At 46.3% G+C, this 17554-nt stretch overlaps 1 protein-coding gene across 1 annotated transcript; it reads right to left on the bottom strand.

The window, feature by feature from the left end:
• Positions 1-38: 38 nt before the first annotated feature.
• On the bottom strand, positions 39-16623 carry LOC134740753 (nuclear pore complex protein Nup93-like). Its single transcript, XM_063673352.1, has 15 exons — positions 16254-16623; positions 15977-16157; positions 15444-15746; positions 14870-15012; positions 14352-14579; positions 14078-14219; positions 12187-12352; positions 11832-11937; positions 11048-11133; positions 6318-6444; positions 5431-5596; positions 5125-5205; positions 4733-4966; positions 4403-4609; positions 39-222 (listed from the first exon to the last, which is right to left on the bottom strand). Exons 1-15 carry the CDS (start codon positions 16421-16423, stop codon positions 103-105), a joined length of 2460 nt encoding a protein of 819 aa, XP_063529422.1. The 5' UTR covers positions 16424-16623; the 3' UTR covers positions 39-102.
• Positions 16624-17554: the final 931 nt, after the last annotated feature.

Consider the following 17554-nt stretch of genomic DNA (forward strand, 5'->3'; position numbering starts at 1 on the left):
TACGTAAACAGGAGAAAAAAAAAACAAAAGACTGATCTTATTAATTACAAAAAAAATACTTTAATAATTACGTAGTTGTTATTCAAAAATGATCTTTAGTTATTAGTGCATAAGGATCTGCATCTGCGCCAGCTGGCTGTAGGTGTCGCCGGGCATTCTGTACGCGATGTTGCCCGCGAATGTGTTCAGCACCTCCGCCTGCTCCCGTAGCCATTCCAATTGCTGTAAAAAATACATTTTTGAAAAGTATGCTTGAATATGACGCCAACTATTACTTAACAATTTCACTTGAATATTAAATATCACAGACATGGGAGTAAGATTTATTTTATATGACATCGACGAAAGGTGACATATTGATATATTATTATGGAATTCCTCCCCACTGCACTGCTCATTTGTGCGGTTCTTTTCGAGGTTTCACCTGTATCACTCAGCAGTTTGGTAGGACAAACACTATCGCTATAGGCAGTGTGCAAAAACTAGGGGGCGCCGCGAGCTGTTAGTTACCTTGTCGTTGTTGGTGCTCGGCGCGCCCAGCATGGCCTCTCTCGGGGCGGCGTGCAGGCGCTGGCGCTGCGCCACGAGGATGGTGCACACGGCGCGCAGCACGGCCGGCAGCGCGCGCAGCAGGGCGCCGCGAGCTGTTAGTTACCTTGTCGGTGTTGGTGTGCGGCGCGCCCAGCATGGCCTCTCTCGGGGCGGCGCGCAGGCGCTGGCGCTGCGCCACGAGGATGGTGCACACGGCGCGCAGCACGGCCGGCAGCGCGCGCAGCAGGGCGCCGCGAGCTGTTAGTTACCTTGTCGGTGTTGGTGTGCGGCGCGCCCAGCATGGCCTCTCTCGGGGCGGCGCGCAGGCGCTGGCGCTGCGCCACGAGGATGGTGCACACGGCGCGCAGCACGGCCGGCAGCGCGCGCAGCAGGGCGCCGCGAGCTGTTAGTTACCTTGTCGGTGTTGGTGTGCGGCGCGCCCAGCATGGCCTCTCTCGGGGCGGCGCGCAGGCGCTGGCGCTGCGCCACGAGGATGGTGCACACGGCGCGCAGCAGGGCGCCGCGAACTGTTAGTTACCTTGTCGGTGTTGGTGTGCGGCGCGCCCAGCATGGCCTCTCTCGGGGCGGCGCGCAGGCGCTGGCGCTGCGCCACGAGGATGGTGCACACGGCGCGCAGCACGGCCGGCAGCGCGCGCAGCAGGGCGCCGCGAGCTGTTAGTTACCTTGTCGGTGTTGGTGTGCGGCGCGCCCAGCATGGCCTCTCTCGGGGCGGCGCGCAGGCGCTGGCGCTGCGCCACGAGGATGGTGCACACGGCGCGCAGCAGGGCGCCGCGAACTGTTAGTTACCTTGTCGGTGTTGGTGTGCGGCGCGCCCAGCATGGCCTCTCTCGGGGCGGCGCGCAGGCGCTGGCGCTGCGCCACGAGGATGGTGCACACGGCGCGCAGCACGGCCGGCAGCGCGCGCAGCAGGGCGCCGCGAGCTGTTAGTTACCTTGTCGGTGTTGGTGTGCGGCGCGCCCAGCATGGCCTCTCTCGGGGCGGCGCGCAGGCGCTGGCGCTGCGCCACGAGGATGGTGCACACGGCGCGCAGCAGGGCGCCGCGAGCTGTTAGTTACCTTGTCGGTGTTGGTGTGCGGCGCGCCCAGCATGGCCTCTCTCGGGGCGGCGCGCAGGCGCTGGCGCTGCGCCACGAGGATGGTGCACACGGCGCGCAGCAGGGCGCCGCGAGCTGTTAGTTACCTTGTCGGTGTTGGTGTGCGGCGCGCCCAGCATGGCCTCTCTCGGGGCGGCGCGCAGGCGCTGGCGCTGCGCCACGAGGATGGTGCACACGGTGCGCAGCAGGGCGCCGCGAGCTGTTAGTTACCTTGTCGGTGTTGGTGTGCGGCGCGCCCAGCATGGCCTCTCTCGGGGCGGCGCGCAGGCGCTGGCGCTGCGCCACGAGGATGGTGCACACGGCGCGCAGCACGGCCGGCAGCGCGCGCAGCAGGGCGCCGCGAGCTGTTAGTTACCTTGTCGGTGTTGGTGTGCGGCACGCCCAGCATGGCCTCTCTCGGGGCGGCGCGCAGGCGCTGGCGCTGCGCCACGAGGATGGTGCACACGGCGCGCAGCACGGCCGGCAGCGCGCGCAGCAGGGCGCCGCGAGCTGTTAGTTACCTTGTCGGTGTTGGTGTGCGGCGCGCCCAGCATGGCCTCTCTCGGGGCGGCGCGCAGGCGCTGGCGCTGCGCCACGAGGATGGTGCACACGGCGCGCAGCACGGCCGGCAGCGCGCGCAGCAGGGCGCCGCGAGCTGTTAGTTACCTTGTCGGTGTTGGTGTGCGGCGCGCCCAGCATGGCCTCTCTCGGAGCGGCGCGCAGGCGCTGGCGCTGCGCCACGAGGATGGTGCACACGGCGCGCAGCACGGCCGGCAGCGCGCGCAGCAGGGCGCCGCGAGCTGTTAGTTACCTTGTCGGTGTTGGTGTGCGGCGCGCCCAGCATGGCCTCTCTCGGGGCGGCGCGCAGGCGCTGGCGCTGCGCCACGAGGATGGTGCACACGGCGCGCAGCAGGGCGCCGCGAGCTGTTAGTTACCTTGTCGGTGTTGGTGTGCGGCGCGCCCAGCATGGCCTCTCTCGGGGCGGCGCGCAGGCGCTGGCGCTGCGCCACGAGGATGGTGCACACGGCGCGCAGCACGGCCGGCAGCGCGCGCAGCAGGGCGCCGCGAGCTGTTAGTTACCTTGTCGGTGTTGGTGTGCGGCGCGCCCAGCATGGCCTCTCTCGGGGCGGCGCGCAGGCGCTGGCGCTGCGCCACGAGGATGGTGCACACGGCGCGCAGCACGGCCGGCAGCGCGCGCAGCAGGGCGCCGCGAGCTGTTAGTTACCTTGTCGGTGTTGGTGTGCGGCGCGCCCAGCATGGCCTCTCTCGGGGCGGCGCGCAGGCGCTGGCGCTGCGCCACGAGGATGGTGCACACGGTGCGCAGCACGGCCGGCAGCGCGCGCAGCAGGGCGCCGCGAGCTGTTAGTTACCTTGTCGGTGTTGGTGTGCGGCGCGCCCAGCATGGCCTCTCTCGGGGCGGCGCGCAGGCGCTGGCGCTGCGCCACGAGGATGGTGCACACGGCGCGCAGCACGGCCGGCAGCGCGCGCAGCAGGGCGCCGCGAGCTGTTAGTTACCTTGTCGGTGTTGGTGTGCGGCGCGCCCAGCATGGCCTCTCTCGGGGCGGCGCGCAGGCGCTGGCGCTGCGCCACGAGGATGGTGCACACGGCGCGCAGCAGGGCGCCGCGAGCTGTTAGTTACCTTGTCGGTGTTGGTGTGCGGCGCGCCCAGCATGGCCTCTCTCGGGGCGGCGCGCAGGCGCTGGCGCTGCGCCACGAGGATGGTGCACACGGCGCGCAGCACGGCCGGCAGCGCGCGCAGCAGGGCGCCGCGAGCTGTTAGTTACCTTGTCGGTGTTGGTGTGCGGCGCGCCCAGCATGGCCTCTCTCGGGGCGGCGCGCAGGCGCTGGCGCTGCGCCACGAGGATGGTGCACACGGCGCGCAGCACGGCCGGCAGCGCGCGCAGCAGGGCGCCGCGAGCTGTTAGTTACCTTGTCGGTGTTGGTGTGCGGCACGCCCAGCATGGCCTCTCTCGGGGCGGCGCGCAGGCGCTGGCGCTGCGCCACGAGGATGGTGCACACGGCGCGCAGCAGGGCGCCGCGAGCTGTTAGTTACCTTGTCGGTGTTGGTGTGCGGCGCGCCCAGCATGGCCTCTCTCGGGGCGGCGCGCAGGCGCTGGCGCTGCGCCACGAGGATGGTGCACACGGCGCGCAGCACGGCCGGCAGCGCGCGCAGCAGGGCGCCGCGAGCTGTTAGTTACCTTGTCGGTGTTGGTGTGCGGCGCGCCCAGCATGGCCTCTCTCGGGGCGGCGCGCAGGCGCTGGCGCTGCGCCACGAGGATGGTGCACACGGCGCGCAGCACGGCCGGCAGCGCGCGCAGCAGGGCGCCGCGAGCTGTTAGTTACCTTGTCGGTGTTGGTGTGCGGCGCGCCCAGCATGGCCTCTCTCGGAGCGGCGCGCAGGCGCTGGCGCTGCGCCACGAGGATGGTGCACACGGCGCGCAGCACGGCCGGCAGCGCGCGCAGCAGGGCGCCGCGAGCTGTTAGTTACCTTGTCGGTGTTGGTGTGCGGCGCGCCCAGCATGGCCTCTCTCGGGGCGGCGCGCAGGCGCTGGCGCTGCGCCACGAGGATGGTGCACACGGCGCGCAGCACGGCCGGCAGCGCGCGCAGCAGGGCGCCGCGAGCTGTTAGTTACCTTGTCGGTGTTGGTGTGCGGCGCGCCCAGCATGGCCTCTCTCGGAGCGGCGTGCAGGCGCTGGCGCTGCGCCACGAGGATGGTGCACACGGCGCGCAGCACGGCCGGCAGCGCGCGCAGCAGGGCGCCGCGAGCTGTTAGTTACCTTGTCGGTGTTGGTGTGCGGCGCGCCCAGCATGGCCTCTCTCGGAGCGGCGCGCAGGCGCTGGCGCTGCGCCACGAGGATGGTGCACACGGTGCGCAGCACGGCCGGCAGCGCGCGCAGCAGGGCGCCGCGAGCTGCGCGGGCGCCCGCCACGCGTGCTTCTAGCTCGCTGCGGCGAAGCGGGACTAGCTCGCACTCGCGCAGCGTCTGTGAAAAATTACATATATTTCTCAATTAATCAAATCCTTCATTCTTAATACAGACATACGTATGTAAATGCTCAATTTGATGTAGCTAACAGAAAATATAGAATGCTACTATGAAACTAACCTCCAATGCAGCATCGTAATTATCTGCATGAAACTGATCAAAGAAGGTGATCAGCTTGCACAGTTTCGTATACGCTTCCACGAGTGCGGGCGGCAGCGCGGGCCCCTCCCGGCGCAGACGGCGCGCCACGTGGTCGGCGCGCGGGCCGAGGCGGGCGCGCAGCGCGCCGCCGCCGCCCGCTACTAGCACTTGGGGCAACAGCATGCAGAATAGCTCTAGGACTTTCTCGAGGTTCTAAAAAAAAGTTTGTAAAAATTAGGCCCATCCACGACGAGTAGAGTAGAGGCTTCGTACGTGAATTTGACGCCTTCTTAATATAAACAAATGTTTGAACTTGCACTTATAAATCTAATTTAAAACCAATCCTAATAAAGTTTTACGGTGAAACTTACATCAGCTATGTCATAAACGGTAATGGCATCTTCGAACAGGCCTTTGTTGACGAGCTGCTCTGCAACATTCAGGGCGATCACCTGCAAATTTATTGACATTAATATTGCAATTTAAATTATTCCGTCATTTTCAACGACCCACAGAAATCAGTTTGACCGCCAAAAACGGCCACAGATAAGATACGCATGGTTACAATTTAAAAGGAACCTTCATACACAGCAGCTCGTAGTCGCGGCACTCTAGAGCTAGCTCCGTGCAATATTCGATCTTATCTCATAGCAGTAAGGTATACTATCGGTACTCACTTTGCTGTCAATGTGCGGGTTGTTGAACTGGTCGAGCAGGCCGGGGCTGCGCACGCCGGTGTTGGTGTCGGAGCGCCCGAACAGCAGCTCGTAGTCCCGGCACTCTAGAGCTAGATCCGTGCAACAGCACATGAATAGGTTCTTGCCTTCGGGGTCTTTCAAGTTTCTATAATAATATAGAACGCAAATTTGAAAAAAAATTCAGAGGAAGCAGAGTAGTAGGTTATAATAATAAAATGATAATAAATAGAGAAACTAATGTTGTCTATCCTTTTCCCGAATTTTCAAACAAGCAATAAAAATAACCAAAAATTACAAAAAACAATTACAAATATGGAATCAATGAAATATTAGATACTTTGTTAGAGATATATCCAGTTTCTAAATGTAGAATTACATAAAAAAAATATAAAAAAAAAAATATACAAACATACATACAAACAAGTACAAAGATTGAAATAAAACTATGAAAACGGATTATATCGCGTATATATATATATATATTTTTTTTTTTTTTTTTTTTTTTTTTATCGCGTATATAATATATATCTTTACTTGAAAATAATTATAGTGTATAACTAGCCTTATGAACCGATTTTGCATGTACAACCAGCCTTAAAGTTTGTAGTCTATGATTGTTCATTATTTTAGTATGTGGGTATTTTTGCATTTTGTAATTTTTCCTCAGTCACCCGTTGACCACGAACGCTGTAAAGAGTTCGAAACGTCGGGATGAATTATAAATTCAATATACGCGATATAATCCGTTTTCATAGTTTTATTTCATGAGTAACTATCGCGGTAACCGAAGACAATATTAAGTACAAAGATTGTTTAGAGATGTAAAAGTCTGTATTATAGTTACTATTGTGTAGTATAAGTTTTACCTGAGAAAGAAGTAGTAGTGTAAAGCATCGGAGGGGTCTGTGAGCTCAAACTTCCTCACGTAGAGCAACAACAGACGGGCCAGGTTGAGGCGGCGCAGCGGCGGCGGGTCTTCCGTGTCTACCGACACTGAAACAATACTTGGTTGTGATACATTGAGTGAGAGAAGTAAGTCAAGTAAGTGCTGGTGCGCATGTTTTTACCAGATTTTTTATGATATAGGAAGCAAACGAACAGAGACGAATCGCCTGATGGTAGATAATAGAGAAGATGATGACATATGTTGAATTTTATAACAAAATTTAGTAAAATAGATGACTGATGAATAAAACAAATGAGCAATAATGTGGATATTAAAATAATATATGAAAATAATACAGAAATAGAGGACCTCAAAGTTTCAAAATTTAAGTTTTTTTTTAACTTCCATATAAGGAAAAAAATATGGTTGTCTGTAAAGTCTGTTTACGGGCGATAATTTTGCGTGATAACGTCATAAGACTCACAAGAAAACATTGATGAAAAGGCCGTAACTATGGATGGTATAAAAAGGATGCCAATCTCTTATGACAGAATTGTTGCAAGAGTGACTGCTTTCAGCCATGGAGACTATATAAAGGAGCCAAATCTCTATGTATGAATAGTGTCCATCAATAAACAGTAATTAGGCGGCGCCACCATACACCAAAATACTACCAAAAACAACCTACGTAATTTGGTCGGGTTATTTGTTGCCTTATATGGTTCATGTTATACTCATCCCAGAGCCTAACTAGCGCCATCGGAGAGATTAGGAACTATTGTTTAAAGCTGAAAGCGGTCACTTTTGCAACAATTCTGCCATAAGAGATTGGCATCCTTTCTATACCATCCATACTTTCAGCTTTAAATAATAGTTCCTAATCTCTCCGGTGGCGCTAGGTAGGCTCTGAGACATAGACCTAGCATTACATAGACCAGCTATACGCGTGCGCCCGTAAGGGATAGACATAGATGACGTCATAAACGTGGGGATACCATATTGGTAAAAATTACCACAATATTTGATATCACGTTGGGGCGATTACCCTGGAGGCAAAGTTAGCTTGTTTGACGGTATTAAAAAATTGTTAAATAAAATGTCAATGGGCCGTTCTTTTTAGGCGTATAAACAATGAAATACCTCCTATAATTCGCGCAGGTGGTACAAAACTAAACATGTTTAGTAAATAAAACGTAAAATAAAATGTATTATGGGTTTTAATTTAAAGAAATCGCAATCACACCAATTAATGTACACCACATTTAATCTTCACAACATTTGTATATTTATTTTTTGGAATTAGAAGTACGAAAAAACTTCGAGGTCAAAATTACCCATAAAATTATGATATTTTCATCTGGTATCCCTAACATGATTGTTATGCAGCTAAATTAAGAAGAAGTTTTAAAAATGGCTGACCTCAGACTCTTACCTACCTACGTAATTTGGGCGGATAATTTTACAAATAATGTTTTGTTAATTTGCGTAAATAATTGTGATATTTTTATTGAAATCGTTTGATTCTACATTGCTTTGAGTGTAACGTAATTTTACGATGTTATTCTCACATATTGCGTTAAGAGGAAGGTGTAAAATACCGTACTTACGTGTGAAAGGTTATGATCTCATATTTTTGCTCAGAGCGGCTATTACAGCCGATTACAGAACAATTCACCAGTATTTTATCAAAGTTCAAGCATTCAAAACGCTAACCATCACTATATTTCATAAGAGAAAGCACAATTTCATACAAAACAACGATAATTAAACAAGCAACGAACAAACATGACATGTCACGTACTTATTTGTTTGCCACAACCTCGGTTGTGGCAGCGGTGGAAAAGTGAAACTATGACAAGGACAAACAATAACAGCGCTTTCTCTGCTACTCCTACTGAAAGATACATAAGACTATCCCGTTCGGTCATTTTCCCCCACTCCTCATGACCGATCCAGTTATACTAGATTCATGCTCTGAGACCAAAGAGTATTGTAATATATAGGAGGAGACTCTATGACATGAACCATAGAGGTATAATAATGTAGAGATGAATGGGGGTTGGGCAGCAAATAACCCGACCAAATTACGTAGGTTGTTTCTGGTATGTTGTCAGGAATGTTAAACGTGTTTTTAATTTTGTCGCAATGCGTTCTGTCCCTCACGGTCGCACGGGTGCACATCTATATAAAATATTAGGTGTATGGTCTAGGTACTTTAGTGTATGGTGGCGCCGCCTATTTACTGTGTTTTACGGGCTCTTTTTGATACATGAAGATTCATTTCCTTACCTCTACCGTCCATAGCCGTAACGTTACCATTGGAGATACGGAATGTAGAGTTAAGGAAACGAATCTTCATGTATCAAAAAGTGTAAAAGTGTACAGCAGTTAGCTGTAAATAATAGTTCGAAATCTGTCCGGTGGCGCTAGGGTGGCACAACGATATGACATGAAATTAGACTTCATTGACGGAGTGAAGTGCGCTGTCAGTGATTTAAAATTGTTATTTAAATGTTTAAGATATTTATTTTAATAACGATTTAGGATTTCATATTTCGCAGATTTAAAGTCTTGCCCGCCTAGGAACCAAGTGCTAGGTACCTTGCAGTCAAACTAGCCGCCCCTTTCTCAGTACGCATTATTTAGACTGCCACCCCTGTTATCTATTAGCCACCGCCGCCCCGGGCCTGGGCTTACCAGGCCTTGGGGCAAAGCCGCCGCTATATAGGATATATATATAAATTAAATAAATATGGGAAAAGTTTGCGTCGTAAACAGTTGCCACAGTGGGCGTAAGGTGAAAAATCTGAAAAATGTTACGAAGTCCATATCATTTTTCCGACCAACGGTAAGTTTGTAAAATATTAAAAAAAAGTATTAAATTGTTACTTTTATAATTTTTTTTAGTAAATTAACAATTTTACTTCAACCATTCTTCATGTTTCTTTAATTCCCAGACTCCAGCACGGTTAGAAAGTTGGAAAAAGTCGTTAGGAATTGCATTAAGACATGAATGAAATGTACATTTTTTTTGGAAAACGCTCATTTAGCGTGTTCTACATTACGCTTACGAAGTGTCCATTGCTAATATACAACTCTCAGTGGATTTCGGTCTCCAGGCGCAATTCTACCTGGAGAGAGTACTAGCTCTCTATTACGCCTCTACTACTCTCACATGTGTTTATATGTAGTCTGGCTAATGAAAGATGAACCTGAAAAAACGCAACAATTTCAAAAAATCTGTTGCAGGCAGCCCTTTGATTACAAGGATTGCATAATTTTGATCGGTATCGGTATAAAGATTATGCAATCCTTGTAATCAAAGAGATGCTTGATATATACTTTCATTAGCCAAACTGTTTTGTGGGTATTGTTTTGTGACTATTTTTTTTATATATATTTTACTTTTATATTCATGTAATGAAAACCTAAAGTAACGTTCGTGCTTTATTTATTGCTAAATAAGTTTTATAACAAAATATATAATTGTTAAAAAGATCTAAGTAATAAATAAATGAATAATATTATTCTATTTTTATTTTATTTGTTAGGAAAACCTACAAATAATAAGTAATAAGTTAGGTAATGACATAGAATCAGTGAGCCAATTACAAGTTTCCATTGGTAGACTAGGTAGATTATAGGAAAATTTTACACAGATCGACATACTCTCACTAGACGATCATATATATAATTTTAAATTGATATATAAGGGTTTTTTTTTATTACAAATATTTGTAATAAAAAAAAAACCAAATAAATGCTCTTGCTTTTACCAGGATTCGAACCCGGGACCTCCTGCTTCATAGGCGGGGTCACTACCGACAAGGCTAAGAGACCGTCAAAAATTGGTCCTCGATTGCATTGCCACCTAATTACTGTTTTTTACAGTTACTTTTTGATATATGAAGATTCGTTTCCTTAACTCTACATTCCATAATTGGAGATCTATCCACAACGTTACCATGGAGATATGTCCACAACGTGACACTTTTTATATTTATAAGACGTTGTCACGTCAAAAAGTAACGATACCGTTTGATTCCTTACATTTTATTCAAAAAAAGATTGTATTGCAACTATATACATAAACGCAATATTTCAACGCAATTTTCTTGCTTTGTCCATACTTCAAGATGGGCTCTCAGTGACCTTGACGTCACGTTCACTTATCGTTTAGTTAGGAGCGTTTCGCGAGTGAAGTATGACTGTCGGACTTTGACTATCATTTCTGACAGATATAGACATTTGATCCTAAAAACAAACCTGATCGATTAATACCATTAATGAAAATTTGTCATCTAGCCTATTGCCCTCGCCCATAGACACCTGCTACACCAGAGGGGTTGCAAGTGCATTGCCAGTATTTAAGATGAGAGTACGCACTTTGGCAGGAAGTTTCTGGAGAAATGCACAGTTAAGGACTGCCAGTGCCAACCATCTAAGTGGTGATGATGGTAATGATAACTGTAAAGAGCAGATTTCAAGAGCCTGCGTACGTATATGGCTGGGTTTTTTTACCTATGTCAACACTAGCTACTGAGCTAATTTTGGCGAACAATTTGGTCTTGTAGTCCAGGTGACATATATAGTTTATTTCCAAAATTGAGAAGGAATACTAAACGAAAACAAAACCGACATTACCGGCCCCTGTTTTTGTAGTAAAGATTCATGAGATTGAATGGGCCAATAATAAAAAGTTATACTTACGTAGCGGTGCTTGGACGTTCCGAGGTGTGCCCAACATGTAGACGTCATGTAGCGCCAGAGCCATGTGAACACCATGCACTCGATATCTAAACAATAACAATACATAACAAAGGTTCCGTGAGACACAGACATATTAAATATATTAATAACGGGTCACTCACGTATTTTAAGTCGAAAAACGCTCGACATGTTAACTGTTTTGGGTACTACGTCGGTGGACGGTGTGGACGGACCATTAGCGAATGACGTAGTGAGTGTTGTGTGCAACCCATCATGTGACAATAATGCCGTAAATGAGGGTAGTTTCTCGCCCCCCCTGCCGCGACCGGCGCCCGCGCCGAGTCATCGGGCGCGGAAGGCTGCGGCCCGCAGTCTGCGCCGGTCCGTCACCGTCAACGCAAGCTCCTGATGACACGTTACTCCTCGGTAGGGAGTGAAACATGTCGAGCGTTTTTCGATTTAAAATACGTGAGTGACCCGTTATTAATATATTTAATAACAATACATATTTTCATTTTAAACCAGTGGTTCCTAACCTTTTCAGTACTGTCACCCCTTTGACTAACTAGGGAACTCGATTTTACCCCTCCTCCATAATAATTAATATTCTTTCTTATAGATAGGTCTTTGTTATCTTTAATTTTGAACCCCGTAAAATATTAGTTTTACCCCCGTAAAATGCCTGTTTTAGCCCCGCGGGGGTAATTACCCCCAGGTTAGGAACCGCTGTTTTAAACAGTTAACTTTAAAATTAGCACGAAAAACAAAATAATCTAATATTCACCTCGGTATTCTTGACAGGAATTCAATCGCCGGTTCAAACTGTCCAGTCAATGTTAGGACTTGGAAGTACACCAGTGGTTTTTCGTACGCGTGATAATGTGTTTCACCTGAAAGAATAACACATACAATTTCGATCACAGCAGATTTTTATACGGTTTAGTGAGATGACTAAGATTTCAAATTTAACTTTTCTGGCTTTGCTAATGTAAAACGTTGGCTCGATTTACCTAATACAAAATAAAATATTTGACACTTAGCGCTAGTACCAAATAGAGTTATTGTCCATACTACATCAATGTCTGTCGCTCGAGGCGCAACCTTATACGATAGAGAACACCTATAGCCTACAAATATACCGTATTCTTCTAAGATCAGTTTCTGCAAGTCGGAGTAAGTGAAGGACTCTGTCTGTGTAGAGCCGCTCTTGATGACCGCTAGTTTCAACCACAGATAGTCGTCCGCCGTGCGAGCTACTTCGGAATGTTCGTCGCTCGGGTCGCAGCCGCCAACCACGCAGTATACCTACAAACATAATGTAAAGGTAATTTTTATTTTTTATTTTTATTTAGAAACAAACAGTCACATAAAACATGTAGGTGAATAAGCTGACAGCTAGAATTTATTACAATGTAGACCTATAGTTTCCTGTATGTAAATTTTTATAAACTTAATACTATGAAATGCTATCTGAGACAACAGTGAAATTAACAAATAATGAGATAACTTAACGTAACTTTAATACTAATTTAATAAAGAATAAACTTTCTTCTTAAATAACCCTAACGAACTGCCAAATATATCCGCGTTCATACACTTTTCATTATACAACCTCCATGCGTGTTTAATATATGATTGCTGTGCATATTTAGTGCGACATGTCCCAACACTGAACAGCATTTTGCTCCGACAACCACGTTCTGTTCTACGAGGCACTCGAAAACCTATATTATGTAGAAGTTCAGGGGCATCTACAAGATTATTTATTATTTTAAATAAAAATATCAGATCATTACATGAACGCCTTAATGACAGAGGTTGAAGGTTGTGTCTTGAAATTGAGGAGGCGTAATTTTCGTAGTTACCCCTTATTCGGAATTCGAGAGCTTTAATAAATATTTTTTGCACCCTTTCTATTCTCTTTTTATGTACATCATAGCAGGGATTCCAAACCACCGAAGCGAATTCCAAGCGGCTTCTGACGTAGCTATTATAAAGTATCCTGTAAGTTAACGGTCTACGAAAATGTTTAGCAATGCGAAGTATAAACCCTAATTGTTTATAAGCCTTATTTAAAATGTTGTCGATATGAGAGATGAAGGTTAGTTTTGTGTCAATTAATACGCCCAAATCACGTATACTATCCTGCCACATAATTTATTTACGTGCAAATGTAATAACGGAGCATTTGCTATTGTTTAAAAACAAACTACTTCTAGTGCAGTAATCCTCAAATTTAAGTAAATCCTCTTGCAACATAGAACAGTCTGCGGGGGTCTTCATGACTCGGAATATTTTGGTGTCATCGGCATAGAGAAGGTCATCCTATATAAGTTGTTAAGTCTTTCGCTGCCACGCCGGGCATATGGCACATGTGACCGATTTTAGTATGCACAATAAAAGCGCGGCGTTAAATGTGTTAGTTGTTTTACCAAGGTTAGGAAAAGTATTTTGGTGGCCAAGTCACTGTATCTTCTTCTTCTTCTTCTTCCTCGGTCCCTCATTGCTGAGGATCGCGACCATGTATGCTCCGTCTCCATAGTGTGCGGTCATAAGCCATATAGGCCACGCGCTGCATGTTGCCGCCAACCACCCCCTTCATACCATCAGACCATCTCGTGGGAGCTTTTCCTCGCCCGCGCTTGCCATCCAGTTGACCCAAGATAATCTGCCTTTCTAGGTCATGCTTTTTAGACCGCATGATATGTCCAAAAAAGCTGAGTGCGCGTTAATGACATATTGTAGAGAGCCGTGTGGTGATTTTCAGCTCCTCTAGGATGGACTTATTGGTTCTCATAGCCGTCCAGGGTATGCGTAAGAGTAAGTCACTGTACAGTTTTTGTTATAAAAGAAAATATGCAACTTAGCATGATAATTGTACGCGTTTACTGTTATAGTAAACACGAGCATTTCCTATTTTCTGTAAACAAAATAAAAAAAAGCAATTATAGGTACTAAAACGCTGTAACATTGACCCTGCTAACCTGTCATAAAAATTAGTGTAAATAGTCTCAAATAAGCTATACTCACAGCTCTTTTATATGGATCAGTTGAATTGCGAACTTGGATTCTGTACTGGAAGTTGATAGCAGTTTGCAGCTTATCACTTAAAGCCTTCTCTGGATTGCTGATGTGCTCCTCCAGAGCCGCAATAAACTCCTCATGGTCTCGCCTGTTGATAGCCATGGAAAAAGGGATCAATTATATTTTAGGCTTTTAGAAAACTTTTTTTATCTTTGCCAAGCATCAGGCACTTATTAAATTGTTTTTACGAAATTCTACAGAAATAAAAAACTTCACTCACCCAGCCTTCCTCAGGCAATGCAGCGCCGCAGTAGCATCACCACTTCTCAAACAGTAGTATACCATAGGCCAGAGAGGACGGTCGTCAATCGTGCCGTCAGAGAGCGCGGGCGCAGCCTGCAAGCGCAGGGCGACGAAGCCCCGCACGAGCGGATAGGTGCCCGGCTCGCCGCCGCGCAGCGCGCTGCTGGGGTTCGTGCGGACCACGTCGCTCATGTACTGCTTGTACCTGAACAGATTAGGACTATATGTCATAAATTTAGCTTGACTATTTATATTGCTAGTGACGCATCACTGCACGGATTTTGTAGCATACTGAGGTCCAAATATTACATGTTACCCGCGATACACAGACAACAGGTCTGACAGATAGGCTTTATACAATGTACAATGTGTATTGATAATATTTGAATAAACAGCAAAGTAGTCATTTACTGAAGGTTTTACTTTTTATAGTTTAGCCAACAACGTATTTACTTAAAAAGACATTCATATGAAGAACAACAGAAATACACAAACCTCTTCTCCAAATACTTCTTCCCTTGTGCTATGAAATACTGCTGGTTGGTGGGGTTCCCTCGCAACTTCAAAGGGTCCTCCTCCCTTGCAAGCAGTGGAACATTGGCCATGGTCTTTATAATTTCCCACATCTCTTTCACTTTCTGTAATAACAATTATTATATTATTTGTAGCAAATTAACTCTTTTAAGAACCAGATTTTTAAAACCTACAATTCATGTCACATTGCGGGTCCGCACAGAACGAGCCGCAAATTGCTGCTCAAAGCAGCTTGGTTGGTTGAGATGTGCCTCACCTGAGGCAAGGCAATGAACTGTCGCCTGCGGTATTTCCGGACCGATATGACCTTCAAACCTTCAAGAAAAGAGCGTACTTCCATCTTAAAGGCAGGCAACGCACTTACAACCCCTCTGGTGTTGCGGATGTCCATGGGCGGCGGTAATCGCTTACCATTTGAAAACGTCACATTTGAGTAACGGCAAAAGAGAGAGACAAGTATATGACATCAGCAATCAAATAAATTTATTTTAAGATAAAATTTGCCATATTGTATTATGGGTGTAAGCACACTTACAGGGTCATTCAGCTCCTCAGCAACCTGTGCAAATTTCTGATACAATGGTGTCCTCGACTTAGAACCTTGGAACACCAACTTATTGTACTGGTAGACCTGTTTTGAATATGCCACCTCCACCGGGTCTAGGATAGAGTGTCCAAACTTTTTGGGAGTATCAGCAATGCTAGGGGGCTCTGCTGTGCATTTTAAATCTAGCCAGTTTTGTGACGGGCCTATCATGGCATTCATTAGCTTGATCTTCTCTTTGTTCCATTCTGAGACCATGTGCTCCCATTTTTGGTCTTCAACTGTTTGTAGTGCCTGGATGTAACATTGTCACATTATAAAAATGATTATTTTTAACAAATCTATTTCAAAGGGCAATTTAATTATAGTGTTTCTACATGTCATTTTTCATTGTTATGGGTTTATCTTTAGAGACATATTACGTTTATTACTTAAAATATATAAAAATTAAAGCAAAAAATCTTCCTAGTGAAGTAATTTACCAGATCTTGCTCTTACTTAAATTATTAGTAATTTGTACTTACATTTCTGTTCACTTCATCGATTAGTGATAATATAGCATTTTCTCTCTCATTCTTTAAGAAACTCTCTACGTCTGAATCCGCAATAGGCTGCAGGGGCTCAAATGTGCGTTTGGAACTCAGTGTATCTAGCTTTTGAGATATTTGCTGCAAATCTATTCCTTTTGAACCGAACAGCAAATGGCTACAACAAATAGACGTATAAAAATACAATTCACTCTTAAAATAAGTACTTAAAATCACTATTTTCAATTTTTCAATACAAACATAAGTTACATACGCTTGGATGTCGTTGGCGCCAGATTGAATAACTTTGGAATATAACTCTTGAGAAGCCTCCAACACCTGTCCTAAGGAGCGCTCAACCCTCGGCAGTTCTTCATTGCCTTCTATCTCTGTTGCTAGCTGTTCTGCTTGCTGTAATAACTTGCTAAAATCGGAGTCACCCATGGTGTTATAGGTTATACTTCCTTAACAATACCGGTTAGAAACCTTTAACCACGATGTAATATTCCACAACCGTTTGTTAGGTCATTAAAATGGTTAATTTAATTTCTCAATTAAGTCCTACGATGTCACAACAATAATAAATTATTTTTAAATCGCCACCGTTAGTAGAACTTTACTAGAAGCTAGAAGCAAGCGTTTTTATGACTTGTAGCTGTCAAACGTGCACCTCACAAACAAATGTCAAAATTGGACCACAGATAACGATACCAGAAAGCGTTCGTATACTACCCCGATATCTCTTTCTCTGGCGCATGTAGGTAACTTGCGAATTTTATGTGGTTGCGTGCAGATTCAGCAGGATCCTATTCATTTGAGCATGTACATACTAATCAATACTAATATGGCTATAGGGAGCGTGCATGATGCATAAACATGAATCTAGTATAACTGGATCGGTCATGAGGAGTGGGGGAAAATGACCGAACGGGATAGTCTTATGTATCTTTCAGTAGGAGTAGCAGAGAAAGCGCTGTTATTGTTTGTCCTTGTCATAGTTTCACTTTTCCACCGCTGCCACAACCGAGGTTGTGGCAAACAAATAAGTACGTGACATGTCATGTTTGTTCGTTGCTTGTTTAATTATCGTTGTTTTGTATGAAATTGTGCTTTCTCTTATGAAATATAGTGATGGTTAGCGTTTTGAATGCTTGAACTTTGATAAAATACTGGTGAATTGTTCTGTAATCGGCTGTAATAGCCGCTCTGAGCAAAAATATGAGATCATAACCTTTCACACGTAAGTACGGTATTTTACACCTTCCTCTTAACGCAATATGTGAGAATAACATCGTAAAATTACGTTACACTCAAAGCAATGTAGAATCAAACGATTTCAATAAAAATATCACAATTATTTACGCAAATTAACAAAACATTATTTGTAAAATTATCCGCCCAAATTACGTAGGTAGGTAAGAGTCTGAGGTCAGCCATTTTTAAAACTTCTTCTTAATTTAGCTGCATAACAATCATGTTAGGGATACCAGATGAAAATATCATAATTTTATGGGTAATTTTGACCTCGAAGTTTTTTCGTACTTCTAATTCCAAAAAATAAATATACAAATGTTG

Source organism: Cydia strobilella, chromosome 4 (genome assembly GCF_947568885.1).
Source record: "Cydia strobilella chromosome 4, ilCydStro3.1, whole genome shotgun sequence".
Lineage (NCBI taxonomy): Eukaryota > Metazoa > Arthropoda > Insecta > Lepidoptera > Tortricidae > Cydia > Cydia strobilella.

What these genes read in the sequence shown, in the direction of transcription:
- LOC134740753 (XM_063673352.1), bottom strand. Translation starts at nt 16,423, where the DNA reads ATGGGTGACTCCGATTTTAGCAAGTTATTACAGCAAGCAGAACAGCTA. An exon ending in GAACGTCCAAGCACCGCTAC is followed by an intron (nt 6,445 to 11,047) that starts GTAAGTATAACT and finishes GTATTGTTTCAG; the next exon opens with TGTCGGTAGACACGGAAGAC. An exon ending in CCGTTTATGACATAGCTGAT is followed by an intron (nt 4,967 to 5,124) that starts GTAAGTTTCACC and finishes ACTTTTTTTTAG; the next exon opens with AACCTCGAGAAAGTCCTAGA.